We start from the raw sequence: 15581 nt of genomic DNA on the forward strand, positions 1-15581 counted from the left end.
TGACGGAATTTCTTGTAGAATACATAGTAGTCTGAATAGCCATATATCCCTCGGTGCAGCTAACCTCATTTTGGAGACTATTCTTCACGCACAAATCTTTATCCACGGGCTATTCCTCTCTATCTAGCTAAAGTCAACTGTCTTGAGAAATTTTCAAGAGCTACAGTAGCTACTATATTCGCTCCAAACTAGCGACTTGAATTTTTCCGTAATTGTGGGATCTCGATGTAAAAACTCCGGGATACGTTGACAATAGGATACCTTCCCTGGCTAGCCCGGTAGTCGCTAGGGTCGAATTTTCCTCTAGGAGGAACATAGTAGTTACTGCAACTACGGAGTTCGGCTCTACAAAACTCCTAACCTAGAGCTAAAGGAGAAATAGAGCGACGTTTTTTCAGGATATAAAATTATCTCTATTAGCGAATGTCACGGTGAGCATCGCTACGGCTGAGACAAAGCAGACGACAGGGTAGGGGCTTCTATTAACGGAAATAAAGAAGATGTCACTGTAAAGATAGGTGCGGCTGGGTGCAGGGAAGGTGACTACGGTTGGGCTCTCACGGAAGTCAATTCCAAGAAGTGAGGTGTTTTGTTGACTTCTATCTGCCGAGCTAAGTGTTGCACGTTTGGCCCCTTTTGAGGAGCTCAATCTCCGACAATTATCCGATCGCTCGGCGATTTCAGCCACACAGCCACACTGTCCTTGACCTCACAGTAACGAGGATACCACACGTCTCACAATATAATAGTCAGGTAGTGCAAAGGGTAGCTAGAAGTAGGCCAGTGTATGGGTGCGTATATTGCAAGACTGATTCTTGAAGAATCTAAACTAGGTGCGAGCGTCTTGAGTTCTCCTCTTAAGCTGGGCGGTTCCGGGGTTCTACCGGATCGGGGGCGAATCCCTCCCGACTCAGCTTGTCAGCTGAGACCGGCCCGCCACATCGTCTCTTTCCTTACAGAAGATGAAGGAGAAAGAAAGCGGAAGCTAAGCTACAGCAGAAAGGAGGCTCGCATCTAGGTAGTCCCTGGCCAGGGGCCTCGATGGTGTGGAGCATGGCCCTAGGCCAATAGGGGTTAGGCCAGCGATGGCCGTCACAGCTAAGGTGCTACCCCCGGAGTCCCCATCGAACCCGATACTATTTCTACCTTTAAGCAAGAGGTGGAGACCTTTAACCCTATTAGGGCCCAGGGTAGCCCTAGATAGCTCCTAAAGCCTCAGCCTGTAGTCTTCATGCGACCTCGTACTCTGTCTATCAAAACCACATCAAAATATAAAAGTTTTACGTGTCCTGCTAATTTCACGACGATGAGTACAGAATATGTTCTCCATCTTTGTTGATCTATGTGCTGCGTTCGTCTGTTGGGATGTCAACGTGTGGTACATTCCTAACCTAAGCTTAACATGTATTTTGATGATGATACGTGACCCCATGGGGGGGTTACCCTGTAGCTATAGATAAGGTAGATACGATAAGAGCTATAAAGAGCTCTGCCAGGCCAGAATAGCTGACCTGGCCATACTTTTCCCAATACAACAATTCACACCCCATATGCACTCGCATCAGATGAGATCGACGGAAAATTTGCGATGCTTGCGTACACCAACACCATCGTCACTGTCGTAATGTCGGTATTGCTTCTTAATTGGCAGTAACCACTTTTGAACTCAAAATTAGCAATCCCTCTCTTCATCATGCCCTACATAGTCGCCCGTCTTCCTGAATCCGCCACCCCTCGCTGCCCACAGCCGTGGTAGCCCAAAATATACCCAAGGGATCGTATTTATGCTTGATTTCTAGTAGCCTAGGGTAGTTTTCGCCGTAAAATACTCGTTGGAAGTCCGTCTCGCGGAAGTCCGCCTCGTTCAGATAGGCGGCGACACCACCGCCGCCTGAGTCGGGTATGAGAGCGTCCAGCTTGGGTATTAGCCCGTCGGTGATTTGGCGTTGGCCGGCAATATTGGCTTGCAGGCTTGTATCGTTGTATGGGCTACAAGCACAGGGTTGGTTGGAGAAGACATTAGATAAAGAAAGATAATTGAAAAACGGAAAACTCACATGCCAACCACTGCGCTAATGATGGTTTGCCGCCAGGCCGGGTTTACCGCGTTGGGGACATCGGGGATGCGGCTGACGTTGACGGATAGACCAGAGACGACGCCGTCGTTGTCTAGGATGAAAGCCAGGGCGTCAACCAGGGATGCGGCGGAGATGTTGGATGAGAGAAGAGAATTCGGGAGGAGACGGCTGCCGATGTTGTATTGAGTGATATTGGGGGCTGGGTTCATGGCGTAGAAGCTATCGAGATACGTGGGGAAGTCGGCCACAAAATAGTCTATGAGAACCGTGTTAGCTAGACATGTTTCAGTTAGTACCGAAAGGAGAAGCAGCAAGGTTTGTACCATATGGTATCTCGTTGTCTTGAAGCGCGTCAAGCGTAGGTTGCAACAGGGCCTGCAGCTTGTCGGCCGTCATGCCCGGTGCCACCGTCGGTTGCACCTGGAAGAAGCCAGGGGCTAGCAACCAAATACTGACGGCGCCGGAATCCGTGATGGCAGGCAAACTCAGCAGGAATGTCTGCACAACGCCATAAAAAGCCCGAGTCGATACACCCTCACTAGTGAATGTGAGATTAGCGGCGGCCGTCTTAATATCGGGATACGCCTTGACCGTCAACGATAACACCGCAGCATACGTGCCGCCCCCACCTCCCGACAAGGCCCAGTACAGATCGGCGTTCTGGGTCGGCGTGGCGCTCACACACTCCCAAAGCCCCGTGACTACCTCCCACTCGAGCACTTGGTCGGCTGCGAGCCCCAATGTCGACACAAGCGGTCCATGACCACCCCCTTGGGTATAACCACCCGCGACGCCGACGGTCCTTCCGTTACCACCCACAACGACAAGGCCATGAGCGTGCGCTACCTCCTGTGCCTCCCAGTTAAGCACCCCGGCACCAAACTTCATCGCCTTGCCGCGGTAGAGGGGCGATTCGTAAGACCCGAGCACCGCAATATCGCGGAGATGGTGCGTCCACAGTGCCAGCGCACCCGCGCCCGTGGACTTGCCCAGATAGTCGTGCCCCGTATTGCGGATAACCAACCTGATATTATGCTGTTTGGCAAAGGCAAGGGTGAGCTGGTAGTGAGCCGCCGACGTGGCATTGACGGCGTACTGGACATAGGCCCCGATGACGCATTGGGAGGTGCTGGGTGTGAAGGGGTCGCAGCTCATGTTAGCGAAGAAGGGGGCCATGGGGGATGACGACGTGTCGATATGAGTTGTGGGGTAGTCCCAGACGGACCGAAGCTGGGCGCAGGCTGCAGCGTCGTTAGTGCCGAAGCTGCTGTTGTGACAGACGGAGGCAAGCGGGACGGTGGCTACTAGTCTCCCACGGAGCGTCTGATTGAAGGACGCCCAGGTTGCCGACGATGGCCAGCAGGTTTCGTCTGGGAAGCAGCGGCATTGCTGTAGCTGGCGCGACTGCACCACATCGTCTATTGGGGGAAAGGCTTGTATCTGTGTCATCAACGAGGACAGAAGAGTGAGAGTCCAATGGGATCGACGCATCTTGTGATGCTGTATGTAGCATAATGTCACTCTATACCATGTAAGCAACCCGATGGAAGCTTGGAAATAGAAGCACCACATGGCCTCGATATATATATCAACACGCAAGCTTGCCTTCGCAGCCAACAAAATTACAAAATTACGGAATGAAGAAGAGGCTGAGATACAATGCGACGAACCGTCACGCACGAACAAGATTAATTGGTTGGACTGTTCTAAGAATAACAACAAGATACTTAAGTGCCTGTATATACACCAACTTTTACACGGAAGGCTCCCGGCATCAACTGCCATTATATTGCTAGATGAATGAACTAAATTTATACTTGTATGCATCGAATACTCCATAAAATTTCTTTCATAAAACCTTACAACTTCCGTCGGCACTTATGCATTGTTGCTTAGCATCTGTATGACATTATAAATTAATTCGTATATTGCCCAAGCAAGTTACATTGCTATTGGAGGAGAATCAGTGCAACGGCTTGACCCATGCATACATGATGGTACCATGCGCTCAGACACCGATAGTGGGAATCGAGGTCGAGGTTGTGGCGGCCCTGTGTGACATGATGGCCGCACACCTACTGGTTCCTCAGGGCCTAATGACTGCTGACCTTACGCCAAGCATCAAATTACTATCCTACACGGTTCCACACACTCAAAATACGAGTTTCTGCGCACTTACTCGGTCGAAGCGTTCAATGTGGGTTGGTGACCGGAGAGCTTGGCTGTTTGTTTATAGTATCCAACGCCGGGGCTAGTGTGAAGAGCGAATCGGGTCAAGCCCCCTGGAGGGAATATGTGGCTTGCTAGGCTAGGTATTGCAGTTCATGAGTTCTATACTACCCAGCAGAATCTTGCCCGAGGGCGCGTGGCTGCAGTGGCTTGTTTTCTTTTTTACTACTTTCTCACACACTCCATTTTGCTTGAATATTCAGTAGTGAGAGAACCCGAGGGTGCAGAGGTGTATGTGGACTTTAGCTGTAGATTCAGGAGCTTGATGCCCAAGAGTGTGTCAAGTTTCCATTTGATTGGGACCCGTGTGGTGCCGTCCGGGGACGACTCTAGGCCAGGTCTAGCAAACGAAAGCATGGCTGAAAACTTATTACCCCGAACGAACGTATGGTAGCGCACAGAATAACTACAGTATGAAACACATATTTGCATCGGGCTTCATAGTAACTTCGAAAACCAGGTTAGGGTATCGTTAAGATGAGTAGCTTCCGCCTCGTACGAGGCTGGCTATATATAGTTCAGTTCCAAACCTGTGTGAGGGTAAACTCTTCGGACGAATTAGAGCGCCGAATATCGATTTCCTGCCAAATGGGAGTGTAGATTGATTGCGGACGACTCATTCGCGGAGCCGCTTCGAAAGTTGCACGTGATCTCGGAGGGCTGATGACGTTTGTTTCGTTTAGCGGGCTCAGCTCATAATCTGGACTAAATATGGTAGGCAGCGTTATGAGCGGATTTGGGATCTGATGATTAGTGAAGAATCCTCGTCTGGTGTTTACCTGGCGTGTCCTCTCCGTCTGGGTGAACCAGGCTCGGAAGCGGCTCCTGCTGACTGATTTGAGACGCTCCGGGCCGCGGAACGAGCGCGTTGCGGATGAGCCTATCGACACGATCTTCTTTAGTGCCGGGTTCACGTACGTCTTGAGCAGAGGCGTCAATGTGGGTATGCAAGCGCAGATGATCCCCAGCCAGAGCTCGAGCATGCTGATCAGACCGATGTTCGCCAGCGTAAAAGTGAAGTCGGGGTTTTTGGAGGACTGAACTGTCGCCTCAAGTCTCCAACACATGATGCCAATGGTGCTGTTGTATTGTTAGGGAATGATCATAAGACAAGATGGGGGAGAGGAACTGTGCTAGACTGACACGAGCCCCAGACCGAACATGATGGAGATGAAGACTTTCTTCCTTGTCGTCATCTGCATCCTCCAAAGCACCGGCATGGGCAGCAGAACGATGGAGAGGTCGAGGACCAGGTTGATGCTGACCGATACGAACTCATCAATGCTGAGGTCGCGACACCAACCATCAGGCACTGGGTTCCACATCTGGTCAATGGGTTGGCAGTTGGTCAAGAAGACAGTGATGAAGGCGATACCGTAGCAGGACACAAGTACCATCAGGACTGACGCCCAACGCCTGGTGTTTGTCGACGATGAGAAGAGCCTATTGTACAGGCAGAGCATCGACATCTTGATGGTGACGGTGCCAAGGAGCCACGTGACACCGCTGGCGACGACGAGCTACCCAGTTACATCAGAGAAAGATAATATGGAGTATGGATGTAGGTTGTGACAGTACCTTGAACTGGACCCCGATCTCCTGGGGGTTGAGCTCAATGATGTGGCGGCCCAATCCGTTGTAGATGGCCCATATGACACAACCCCCCAACACGACCGTGTTTATCTGCAAGAAACTCTTAGAATCGATCCATAGATGGAGCAGTTAAGACTCACATATGCAAGGCCGACGAAGCCGTCATCGAGATAGAACCGCCGTCTCGTCAATCGCGCGGCCAGAAAGCGCAGACCTAAGATCGCGGTGCAGGCGACGGTAAAGATGTAGACGCAGACCAGTAGCGCGAATCCCCCGAGACTGAGATCCGACATTGCAGATATAGAGTTCCTCCTCACATACGTGAACATGTGTAAGTTTGAAGTCTTTCCGTACGATCGGCTTTCCTTGACATGGCAAGATGTTGCCGCCCTCTAGGCTTTGGGAAGAATTACACAGCGGCTACATAGATAAAACTGTGGGGGCCAAGGCGTTGCTCAAAGCGATAATAAAATTGGTCATGTTGGTCACAAGTCCGTTGTATATTTGGGTATTGCGGCAAGATTTTTGCTGGGGCGTCGGAACATTACATATGCATATAATATATATGCTGCAGTGAGACGGATCCTCTTCGACCACGTTGAATCAGCGTATCTCTCAATATATTAAGCATGAAAATATCGATTCAGCTGTGCATTGATGACATGGGAGTATTATTACAAATTATTGACGGTGTATTTAGTTGTGCTGTCAATGCATTTTCTCGCCGAGTGAAGGTCTTGCATACAAACATTGATTCTTATGCGCACTGCTGATCTTGTCCGATTGCGAGAACACTTCGGCGATGCTGGTTGATTGAGCTGCAGCAGGTGGTATGGACGGAAGTGACGAGAACTACAGACAGATATTTCTGGGGGTGGGTGTATTATCTACATGTTCCGAGCTACCTATACCCTACCGTGTTGTCTACAAAAGGCCTGGTATCCGGAATCTCGGCCTTCAAGCTCGGTATCTCTTAACACCCAGAAGTCCATCATTTGGTCGAAAATCATGACCATATCTAATCAGGAAAAGAAGCAACTCATTCCTCGGGAATTAGGATCGAGCTTAAATCATTGCACTTCGAGATCATGACTCCGAGAAGCCGTCCCAGCATTCTCGTTACAACCATTAGACAGGCCGTTTACATTCTCTACATCATCTGGCAATTCACCGAAAGCAACTTCTCAACCTTCACCATCCCTAACACGGCTTTCGGTGTTCTGGGAGCCTTTGCAGCATCGGTCCTCATAGAGAACCACCAAGACGATGCATCACGGCCGGGGGAAATCATCGGCCGCATCCCCACAACCATGCTGTTCAACTGGTGCATGACGCTGATCTTCGACCTCTCCAACCAGCGCGGCGCCATCTCGATACAGGAGGATAGGGTCAACAAACCATGGCGCCCGATCCCGTCGGGCAAAGTCACAGCGGACCAGGCACGTCGTATTACACTCGTCGCCGTCCCACTATGTCTAGCGCTTTGTTATACCCTCGGCGTCTGGAACCACGGCACCGTGATCCTAATCCTAACGTGGCTATACAACGATCTCCAGGGCAGCGATGAGCTGGTCCGTGACCTCATCCTCGCCGTAGCCTTCGCCATATTCAACAGCGCCTCGCTGCAGATCACAGCTGCAGCCGGCAGAGGCCTAAGCGGCCTCGGCATCCTCTGGATCGCTGTCATCAGTGCCGTTATCCTAACGACGATGCAGGTGCAGGACCTGAAGGACCAGGCGGGCGACCGCATTCGGGGTCGGCGCACAGTACCACTATTTTTTGGAGAGAAGATCTCGCGACTGTCTATTGCCGGCGGTGTCTGCTTCTGGTCGTATGTCTGCGCCTACTTCTGGCGGCTGCCGCTGTGGGTCTATTCCGTGCCGGCTTCTACGGGGGGAATCGTGATGCTGCGGGTGCTGTCAAGACGAACGCCTGAGGAAGATGCCCGTACGTGGAAGTGGTGGTGCCTCTGGACCGTGACGCTCTATTCGCTGCCAGCTATTAGTCTCGTAACCGTTTAGTTTCCTTTCTGTATCAAACCAATTATGCAATTTCATGCTTTACTACAGAAACTTCAAGTAATAAACCAATCAATTTATAATCCATCTGATTCCATATACAGTGGCTGGTCCTGTGAAGCTTTTGCAAATATCAGGGTACCTTGGTGTCGTACTTGAGCTCGGCTAACTTTGGTCTGCGTAAGGCTAGGGCCGCCGCTGTAGTCTAGCCCTGCCTTCCATTGCAGTTCAGTAGCCCCTTCCCATCATCAAAAGCCATGAACATCTCTTCGCAGATCCTGTATGACCAACACTTGGGTTTTAGTCCGATTCCATACTTGGAAATCTCTTTCCTAGATGACCCTTGTTTACTAGATTGTTTGTGACATATTTGTCGCTCCTCCCTACACTTCCTTGACAAATCAAATTAACATTCACAACATCGGGTAAAAACAGCCCGTTTCCGTGTAACCAACACCCCATTGACGTGCACATGCAATATTTCCTATTGATTATACAGGTATGCTGCATATAGACATAGTACGTATAAATATCCGCCTACTTTTTGTTCCTTTCTCCAGCTGTGTTTTTGGTAGCAAGGCCTGGCCTCAAATCCACCCTAGTCATCAAAATAGCTCTCTTGGTTGAACAACGAATCCCTACATCCAGGATGCAGCCTCCCCTACCGTCCGCCACGCCGACCTGGCACAACAACACCTACGCAACCATCTCACCACAAAGACGCGAACTCAGTGCGGCGGGCAAAACGGTCATTATCATCGGCGCGGTAAGACCTAAGCTATCGATAATCGGCTTTCTCCTGTCTTCCCCTAGTGGGCACACAATCATCGACGGTTCCGAAGCTGACATGTCCACTTATATGGCAGGGCACCGGCATCGGCCGAGAAACAGCTAAGGCGTACGGTAGCGCCGGAGCGGCTCGTCTTGTCCTCGTCGGCCGCAATGAATACTCACTGAATGAGACGGCATCTTCGCTGCCTCGCGAAATTTCTAGCTTAGTCTGCGTTGCAGATGTCACCCAGGATAAGAGAATGCAAGACGTCGCACGCTCGGTTGGCATGTGGGACATCATAGTGCTCTGTGCCGCCTACGTCTCCGACCCGTCACCGATGGCCTCGGCCAATATAGACGAGTGGTGGCTCAGCTTTGAGGTAACCATCTTGTTCTATATTTGACTAAAGACTGAATTATTGCTGCTAACCTGAATTTACACAGACAAACACGAAAGGCACTTTCGTTGCCATTAAGACATTCCTTCCCACCGCCAATCCCTCCAAGGCTACCATACTGGCGCTGACCACGGGCACTACGGCTATGCCGGCGGCGATGATACCCGGATTGTCGGCATATATGGCATCGAAGCTCGCTCAGACCAAGATAATGGAGTTCCTCGCGGCCGAGAACCCGAATGTCTTTGCTGCGACCGTCCATCCCGGCATGGTCGAGACTGGCATCTTCACCAAGAGCGGCGCCAAGGCCGAGATGCTACCTATGGACAAAGGTGCTCTGCTTTGTAACGGTTCTTATCTTATAACTTACCCACTAACATGGTGAACTCACAGTTCAACTTCCCGCCCATTTCTTGGTTTGGATGTCGAGCTCGGAAGCCGCGTTCCTGAATGGTCGCTCGGTTTGGGCTAACTGGGATGTGGAGGAGCTCAAGGCCCAGGCGAACAGCATTCAGTCGGGCATTTACATGACGAGCGGTATCAATGGCTGGCCTTATACAAACATGTAATCACTGGCTAATATTACAAACTTGGAACAAGTCATGGTCGGCCGCATATGAGTTTTTCTACCCAGACTATATTGGGTGTTTACGAAGCAGAACACCCTAATACAAGCTCAAGAATGGAAACTAGATATTTGAAAATAGCGAATCCTTAGGTTGCATCTATACAACAAATATAGAGGCTTCAGTCGTTCCTTCACCTCAACTCAAAACTCAACGTTAACCTGCCCGAAATCGACGTGAATTGATCCCGCATATCATCAAGAACTCGGCATCCCGTCTCCCCAGGTGGAAGTCGGAAACGGTACTTTTTCACAAGTCTGGCAGTTACGAACCGCATTGTGTCTGTGGCCAAGGCACGGCCTAGGCAACTCGTATCTCCTTAGAACCAACAAATTTAGTAGATCAGTAATAAGCATGTTCTAAAGGTGTAGTGAAAGAAGGCACAGCTTACCGGTTCCGAAAGGAGAAAATGCAGCTATGTTGCGCACCATTTCGGGCCGCGTGGTCCATCGCTCGGGTATGAATTCGTTGGGTCTATCAAAGCACTCTTCCACTATATATATAGATCTAGTGGTCAACTGTATGCTTCGACATAAAAGTGGAGATAGAACGTACTCCTGAATATGGAGAACCGAGGAGCTATTATTGTTGTGTGGGGAGGGATGAAGTTGCCCCCGATAGTAACGCCGTTCTTGGTGGATTTCCTCGCTCCGCCTGTGGGTAGCGCCGGGTACAAACGTAGCGACTCGTTAAGTACGGCGTTAAGGTGTTTGAGTCGGCACAGGATTTTGCGGTCGGTAGTGATTTCGTCGCTGCCGCTGCCGGCATTGATGAGCTCGTCGTAGATGATGTCTGCATGCTGTGGGTACTTGGCGAGTTCGCAGAAGACGCCTATTAGGGACATGGCAGTGGGCTCACTATATAATATCATCAGACCAAGTTATGCAAGAGGGTGAGAGTTATGATGGTGAATATGGACAGCCTACCTTCCTGCTACAATCGCCAGTAGGCTATCACCCTGTAGCCAAGTCAGGCTAACTGCGTCCTTGGTCTGATCCTCCTGCTCCATGAGATAATGCGTCAGATCGGGAGATGGCTGCTTTAGGTAGCCATCAGCGAGCCGCGTACGCATCTGACTCTCGCACCAGGCCACCATGTCAAACCAGTCTCGGAGGGGCCCCAATCGTGGGGCCAGCTTAAAACCGACCTGGATGAGCCAGGGTACTGGGCTGAATGGCCCGAGCAGCGAGAGGGCGGTCTGCAACCGCACGATAATATGATGCCAGCGCTGGTCGTGCAGCATGCCAAAGGACTGGTTGAAGACGAAGTCACCCATAGCGTCGAAGCTGAACCAGAAGAAAAGGTTGTTTACGTGCGAGGGTCTCGATGCTCGAGCGTCTCTCTCAATGCACTGATCCAGCTGGTCTACGTACTTGAGCATCTTGGTCTCGTGGTGCGCAAGGCCTGTAAGGGGTGGGTTAGCTCCGGTGGAGATATCTCAACCTTCTCATCAAGGGAAAATATGCGAACCTGTAGGAGTGAAGCCGCGTTTCCATTCTCGACGACGGGCTGCGTGGATTTCCTTAGAACGTGCTGTAACCAGGGCCATTTCTGGGTGCAAAATGTCGTACCATTCGGCTTTGATGCATTCTGTTCGAGGCCCGTCGACAGCCTGGAAGACTTCGGGATGAAATACGGTGATTTCTGCTGGACCCGTCCTTACAAACTCACCGTATTTCTCGTGTAGCTTAGCCAGAACAAGGTGGTTCTTCGATTTCCTCGCGGCCCATACATGCCATAGCTTCGTGATGCGCGCGTACCAAGGTCCTCGGAAGCCTGCCCTGGTAAGCGGGTGGAAGAAGACGCGGTATAAGACGATACTATTAACCAGAGAAAATATATAACAGTAGCTCATCCACAAGGCGACATCGACTTGATGCATACTAATGTACGCCTTGGCGACCCAGAGACATAGAAATAGACCGCCGTGAGTCGCAAGGATAGCTGGGGACTGCACGTGCCATTCTCCTCGAATGAATACGCCTTGGTGTGCGATGATGCCAGCAAGAAGACCTCCGCCACAGTAAACCTCAAGCTGGAGCGATGCCAACCTCTCATTGCTGGCCATGGCGGCTGTGACTGCGAGCAGGTATGGATTTTGAGACCTAGCACCGTAATTAAAATACCGGGATGTCGTACTCTCTAATGTGAAAGTTCATTGAAACAGAATAGTGCACTGATGTCTGCTCAACAAATGAAGATTTTGGCATCCTGCGAGTGTCGGGCAACGGTGTCTGACGATTACCGGTGTTTGCTTGAGCTCCAGGCTGCTTGCGTGTAACCACATCCTTCTGACATGCGTATAGGTGGAATTTTCGCCGTCCACTAAATACCTCGGTACACTTCAGCACGGTTAATTAACAATAATATCAGTTGTGTAACGCAATTTATGCCGTTACATCAAATCCACCCTATGACTATGTGACACTAGTATACTGGAGCACAGAGATACCTTGACACCGCTCCTTCCCGCTCACTAAGTTCAGAAGTGCATCTAGTGCACAGCCACATTCTCTTTCTGCATGTTGGTTCCTTCATCAAAATTATATCCAACCCCTTGCGTCGTACCGCACAGTTATATTTGAACCTCAATCTCCGCCACCGAACAGCTTCCTCCCTACGACGCGTACGCTATACAAACCGTACCTCTACTTGATTGATATCGGGGAAGTACAAATGGCTTCTGAAAGCTTTGACTTCATCATCGTTGGCGGCGGGACGTCGGGTCTCGTCCTCGCCAATCGTATCTCCGAGGACCCAAGCCTCCAGGTGCTTGTGATTGAGGCAGGCGACAACCAAATGGAGGACCCCAGAGTCAACGTTCCTGCCATGTGGCCAACTCTGCTTGGCACATCCTCCAACTGGGCCTTCAAGACTGTTCCTCAGGTATGCGTCTCTCATTTTTTATGTGTTTGAGATCGGGCGTTAACACGTCGGTGGATACAGGTTGGATTCCAAGGTCGTGAGAATGTCCTTCCACAGGGTCGTCTGCTCGGTGGTTCTAGTGCAATCAATGGACTTGCATTCACTGCCCCTTCCAAGTCAACTGTTGACGCATGGTCTGAGCTGGGTAATCCAGGCTGGGACTGGTCCAGCTTCTCCAAATCCTTAGCCAAGGCCTACAGCTTGACAACACCGTCCAAGAAGACGCAGGGCAACGGACGGCTCCAGCTCACCGTCCCGGTTGAGGATGACAAGTGGCCGAAAACATGGAGAGATAGTATTTCTGGGCTTGGGTATCCAATCGTCAGCGACCCTCTCTCTGGACAGCACTATGGAGGTCTCATGGTTCCAGATTCCATTGATACTACCACGAAGAACAGGAGCTACGCCTGTAGCGCATATCTAGGGCCCTCAATGTCCAGGAAGAACCTAGCCGTATGGACAAGCACCATGATAGAGAAGATTACATTTAGTAATGAGAACGGTATTACTGCAACCGGTGTTCAGTACAACAAAGACGGAGAAACCAAGACTGTTGCAGCGAGCAAGGAGGTCATTGTAACAGCCGGCGCCATCAACTCTCCCAGATTACTCGAACTCTCGGGTATTGGCGATGCCAGTCACCTTAAATCACTCGGCATCGATATGATCATTGATAATCCGCACGTTGGTGAGAATCTCCAGAATCACCCAATCTGCTGTGTGGCCTTCGAGATTACTGATGGCGATGGCTTCGAAACCATGGACAAACTCGCACGACAAGATTCTGTTGCTATTGATGCTGCCATGGAGGCATACACCAAGCAGACTGGACCTTTTACAAAGAGTGGTACAAACGCCATAGCACAGCTCCCATTCCCAGGCATCGAAAGTGAAAAAGGAAGAAGCGAGCTTGACAAGATGATCAATAACAGTTTCAACGCGGCACCTGTCCCTGGGAAGACGACGGCTGTTTTTGCAAAAGCGCATGAGTCTTACGTCCAGTCTCTTCTCAGCTCACCCACAGACGCATCCGGCCACTACATGTCATTCCCAGGCTTTGCCGCCTTCAACGGGGACGGGACCATGGCACCCCCTCCCCCTGGCACCAAGAACTTCTTCTCCATCGCCTTATCTCTCGCGCACCCGCTCTCGCGCGGCTCTGTGCACATCAACTCAGCATCGAATTCCTCTCTGGAGCAGCTCGCTATCAACCCCAACTATCTGTCTCACCCGCTCGACCTCGATGTTATGGCACGCCACCTCGACTTCCTCTCCTCATCGCTCGCACAAGCAGAGCCACTCGCCAGCCATCTCAAGCTTGATGGCAAGCGCAGCTTCACGTCCGGGGGAGGCCTAAACAAGGCCAGAGAGTACATACGCAAAGCTGCCGTGGGCGCACATCACTTCACGGGTACATGCTCTATGATGCCGCGCCACATGGGTGGCGTCGTCGATGCAGCGCTCCGTGTCTATGGGTGCCACAACCTGCGTGTCTGCGACGCGAGTATTGTTCCCATTGTGCCGGGTGCTAACCTGCAGGCTACTGTGTATGGAGTTGCAGAGCATGCAGCCGGGATCATCAAGTCGGGGTTATAAGCAGGGCAGCTGTGTAGGCGGGGCTATTTTGAGATTCTTTTCAATACTCTGCAAAGTACATAGTAGCGATGCTTATGTACCTAGACAACATTAAAGGCTGTCGTTTGTGTAGACCGGAAGTCGGTGGACTTCTGTTACACGGCATAGTCCTGAGTCCGTCATATCTTGATCATGAATCAAAGTAGTTCCAGCCAAGACTATTTTTAGAACCTCCAAGAGTGTTTGTAAGTTCCCATAAGCTGTGGCCTAGTAGCCTCTTCGTAAGTAGGTACAGCGTTGCGATTTCCTGCATGGAGGTAAATTGTCATGTGCTTAAAAGTCAGGAGTGCGATACAGCCCCCGCAAGGCGAGAATTGAGAAATGAAGCTTCTGTGAAGTCAAATGAACTATATTCATACTCGTCATGTTCATAATTTACACTCGATCGTTGGACTTCATCGCACGGTAAGAGAAGTATGCAAGTCTGCTTGATGGGTTGGCATAAATTCACCATTGTTCCTCGCGTCCGGTAGGCTGCTATCGTTGCAGCCGGTGCAGCCTCGATCTGCACTGGAAACTTCTTCTTTATGATGCTGGAGCATGACCGTGATGATAGGGGCGCTAAGGCAGAATTAGGACATATATCCTCCCTCACGGCTATACGAACCCTAGATTCCTCCGATCTCCAAAATTCTTTTCCATTCGTTTTCCAAACCTCAACAGGTACTACTGTCTAGTTTTTACTTACCTATATAAGCGTGTTTCGTGATGGATTAAAATTTATAGTTACTTATAGCAAGGCAAAGGCTTGCCTATTAACGATAAAGCCATGAATAGCTAGTATTAGTGACGTATTCGATATCTCCACTCACTCGGCCTAATCCACTTCGATATTGTCCCAGCCAATATCATATTGGACGACTACTGTACGCTTTTGGTAGTTCCCAGCAAATTGGAGAGTCGCTACGCGAGACCAGGACTAAGAAAACACATAGGTAACACGATTCAAAAGTGGACGTAGTATCCGAGAAAATGACCTCGATACCTGTTTCCTTGGTTCACTAGCTGCAGAGTTCTTGTTTGCGGAAATATATCTTGTTAGGCCAAACAGCAAGCATTAGTACGACTACCGCTATCAATAGAATGGATGTCGAAGGTCTATCTCATAGTGGGTTCCTATTACTCTATCGAAAAGGTTCTAAAAAGTCGCCCATCAATACAAAACTGGGACAGCATGGCTTATGTAATATAAAAGCTACGTAGCCATACGCAGTGTTCTTCTAATTATTTCCTTTCCTCGTACTAGAATGGTTAGATTCTGAGAACCTTTCTGCAACTACGAGGTTCTTTGGTTGCAAAGGTTACAGG

At 50.3% G+C, this 15581-nt stretch overlaps 6 protein-coding genes across 6 annotated transcripts; 3 read left to right on the forward strand and 3 right to left on the reverse strand.

The window, feature by feature from the left end:
- Positions 1-1532: 1532 nt before the first annotated feature.
- Positions 1533-4082, reverse strand: BCR38DRAFT_464340 (uncharacterized protein; the record flags this gene model as incomplete). The annotated part of the gene is made up of 5 exons (XM_040862670.1): positions 1533-1989; positions 2058-2334; positions 2402-3448; positions 3942-3955; positions 4024-4082. 5 exons carry the CDS (start codon positions 4080-4082, stop codon positions 1692-1694), a joined length of 1695 nt encoding a protein of 564 aa, XP_040717639.1. The 3' UTR covers positions 1533-1691.
- Positions 4083-5000: 918 nt separating this feature from the next.
- BCR38DRAFT_407036 (uncharacterized protein) lies at positions 5001-6193 on the reverse strand (the record flags this gene model as incomplete). The annotated part of the gene is made up of 5 exons (XM_040858125.1): positions 5001-5012; positions 5087-5387; positions 5451-5827; positions 5886-5990; positions 6041-6193. 5 exons carry the CDS (start codon positions 6191-6193, stop codon positions 5001-5003), a joined length of 948 nt encoding a protein of 315 aa, XP_040717640.1.
- Positions 6194-6988: 795 nt separating this feature from the next.
- BCR38DRAFT_472536 (UbiA prenyltransferase family-domain-containing protein) lies at positions 6989-7921 on the forward strand (the record flags this gene model as incomplete). Its single annotated transcript, XM_040862916.1, has 1 exon — positions 6989-7921. One exon carries the CDS (start codon positions 6989-6991, stop codon positions 7919-7921), a length of 933 nt encoding a protein of 310 aa, XP_040717641.1.
- Positions 7922-8177: 256 nt separating this feature from the next.
- BCR38DRAFT_425557 (short chain dehydrogenase) lies at positions 8178-9848 on the forward strand. Its single transcript, XM_040859723.1, has 4 exons — positions 8178-8684; positions 8785-9069; positions 9134-9419; positions 9481-9848. The coding sequence occupies exons 1-4, from the start codon at positions 8568-8570 to the stop codon at positions 9654-9656; spliced, it is 864 nt and encodes a 287-aa protein (XP_040717642.1). The 5' UTR covers positions 8178-8567; the 3' UTR covers positions 9657-9848.
- BCR38DRAFT_336595 (cytochrome P450) lies at positions 9847-11781 on the reverse strand (the record flags this gene model as incomplete). The annotated part of the gene is made up of 5 exons (XM_040855471.1): positions 9847-10031; positions 10105-10206; positions 10269-10570; positions 10640-11117; positions 11184-11781. The coding sequence occupies 5 exons, from the start codon at positions 11779-11781 to the stop codon at positions 9847-9849; spliced, it is 1665 nt and encodes a 554-aa protein (XP_040717643.1).
- A 608-nt stretch (positions 11782-12389) lies between these two features.
- BCR38DRAFT_338030 (uncharacterized protein) lies at positions 12390-14234 on the forward strand (the record flags this gene model as incomplete). Its single annotated transcript, XM_040855579.1, has 2 exons — positions 12390-12599; positions 12660-14234. The coding sequence occupies 2 exons, from the start codon at positions 12390-12392 to the stop codon at positions 14232-14234; spliced, it is 1785 nt and encodes a 594-aa protein (XP_040717644.1).
- Positions 14235-15581: the final 1347 nt, after the last annotated feature.

Source organism: Pseudomassariella vexata (genome assembly GCF_002105095.1).
Source record: "Pseudomassariella vexata strain CBS 129021 chromosome Unknown BCR38scaffold_4, whole genome shotgun sequence".
NCBI lineage: Eukaryota > Fungi > Ascomycota > Sordariomycetes > Amphisphaeriales > Pseudomassariaceae > Pseudomassariella > Pseudomassariella vexata.

Coding starts and splice junctions, on each gene's coding strand:
- BCR38DRAFT_425557 (XM_040859723.1), top strand. CDS start 8,568: ATGCAGCCTCCCCTACCGTCCGCCACGCCGACCTGGCACAACAACACC. Junction 8,685..8,784: donor CGGTCATTATCATCGGCGCG/GTAAGACCTAAG, acceptor CTTATATGGCAG/GGCACCGGCATCGGCCGAGA. Junction 9,070..9,133: donor AGTGGTGGCTCAGCTTTGAG/GTAACCATCTTG, acceptor GAATTTACACAG/ACAAACACGAAAGGCACTTT.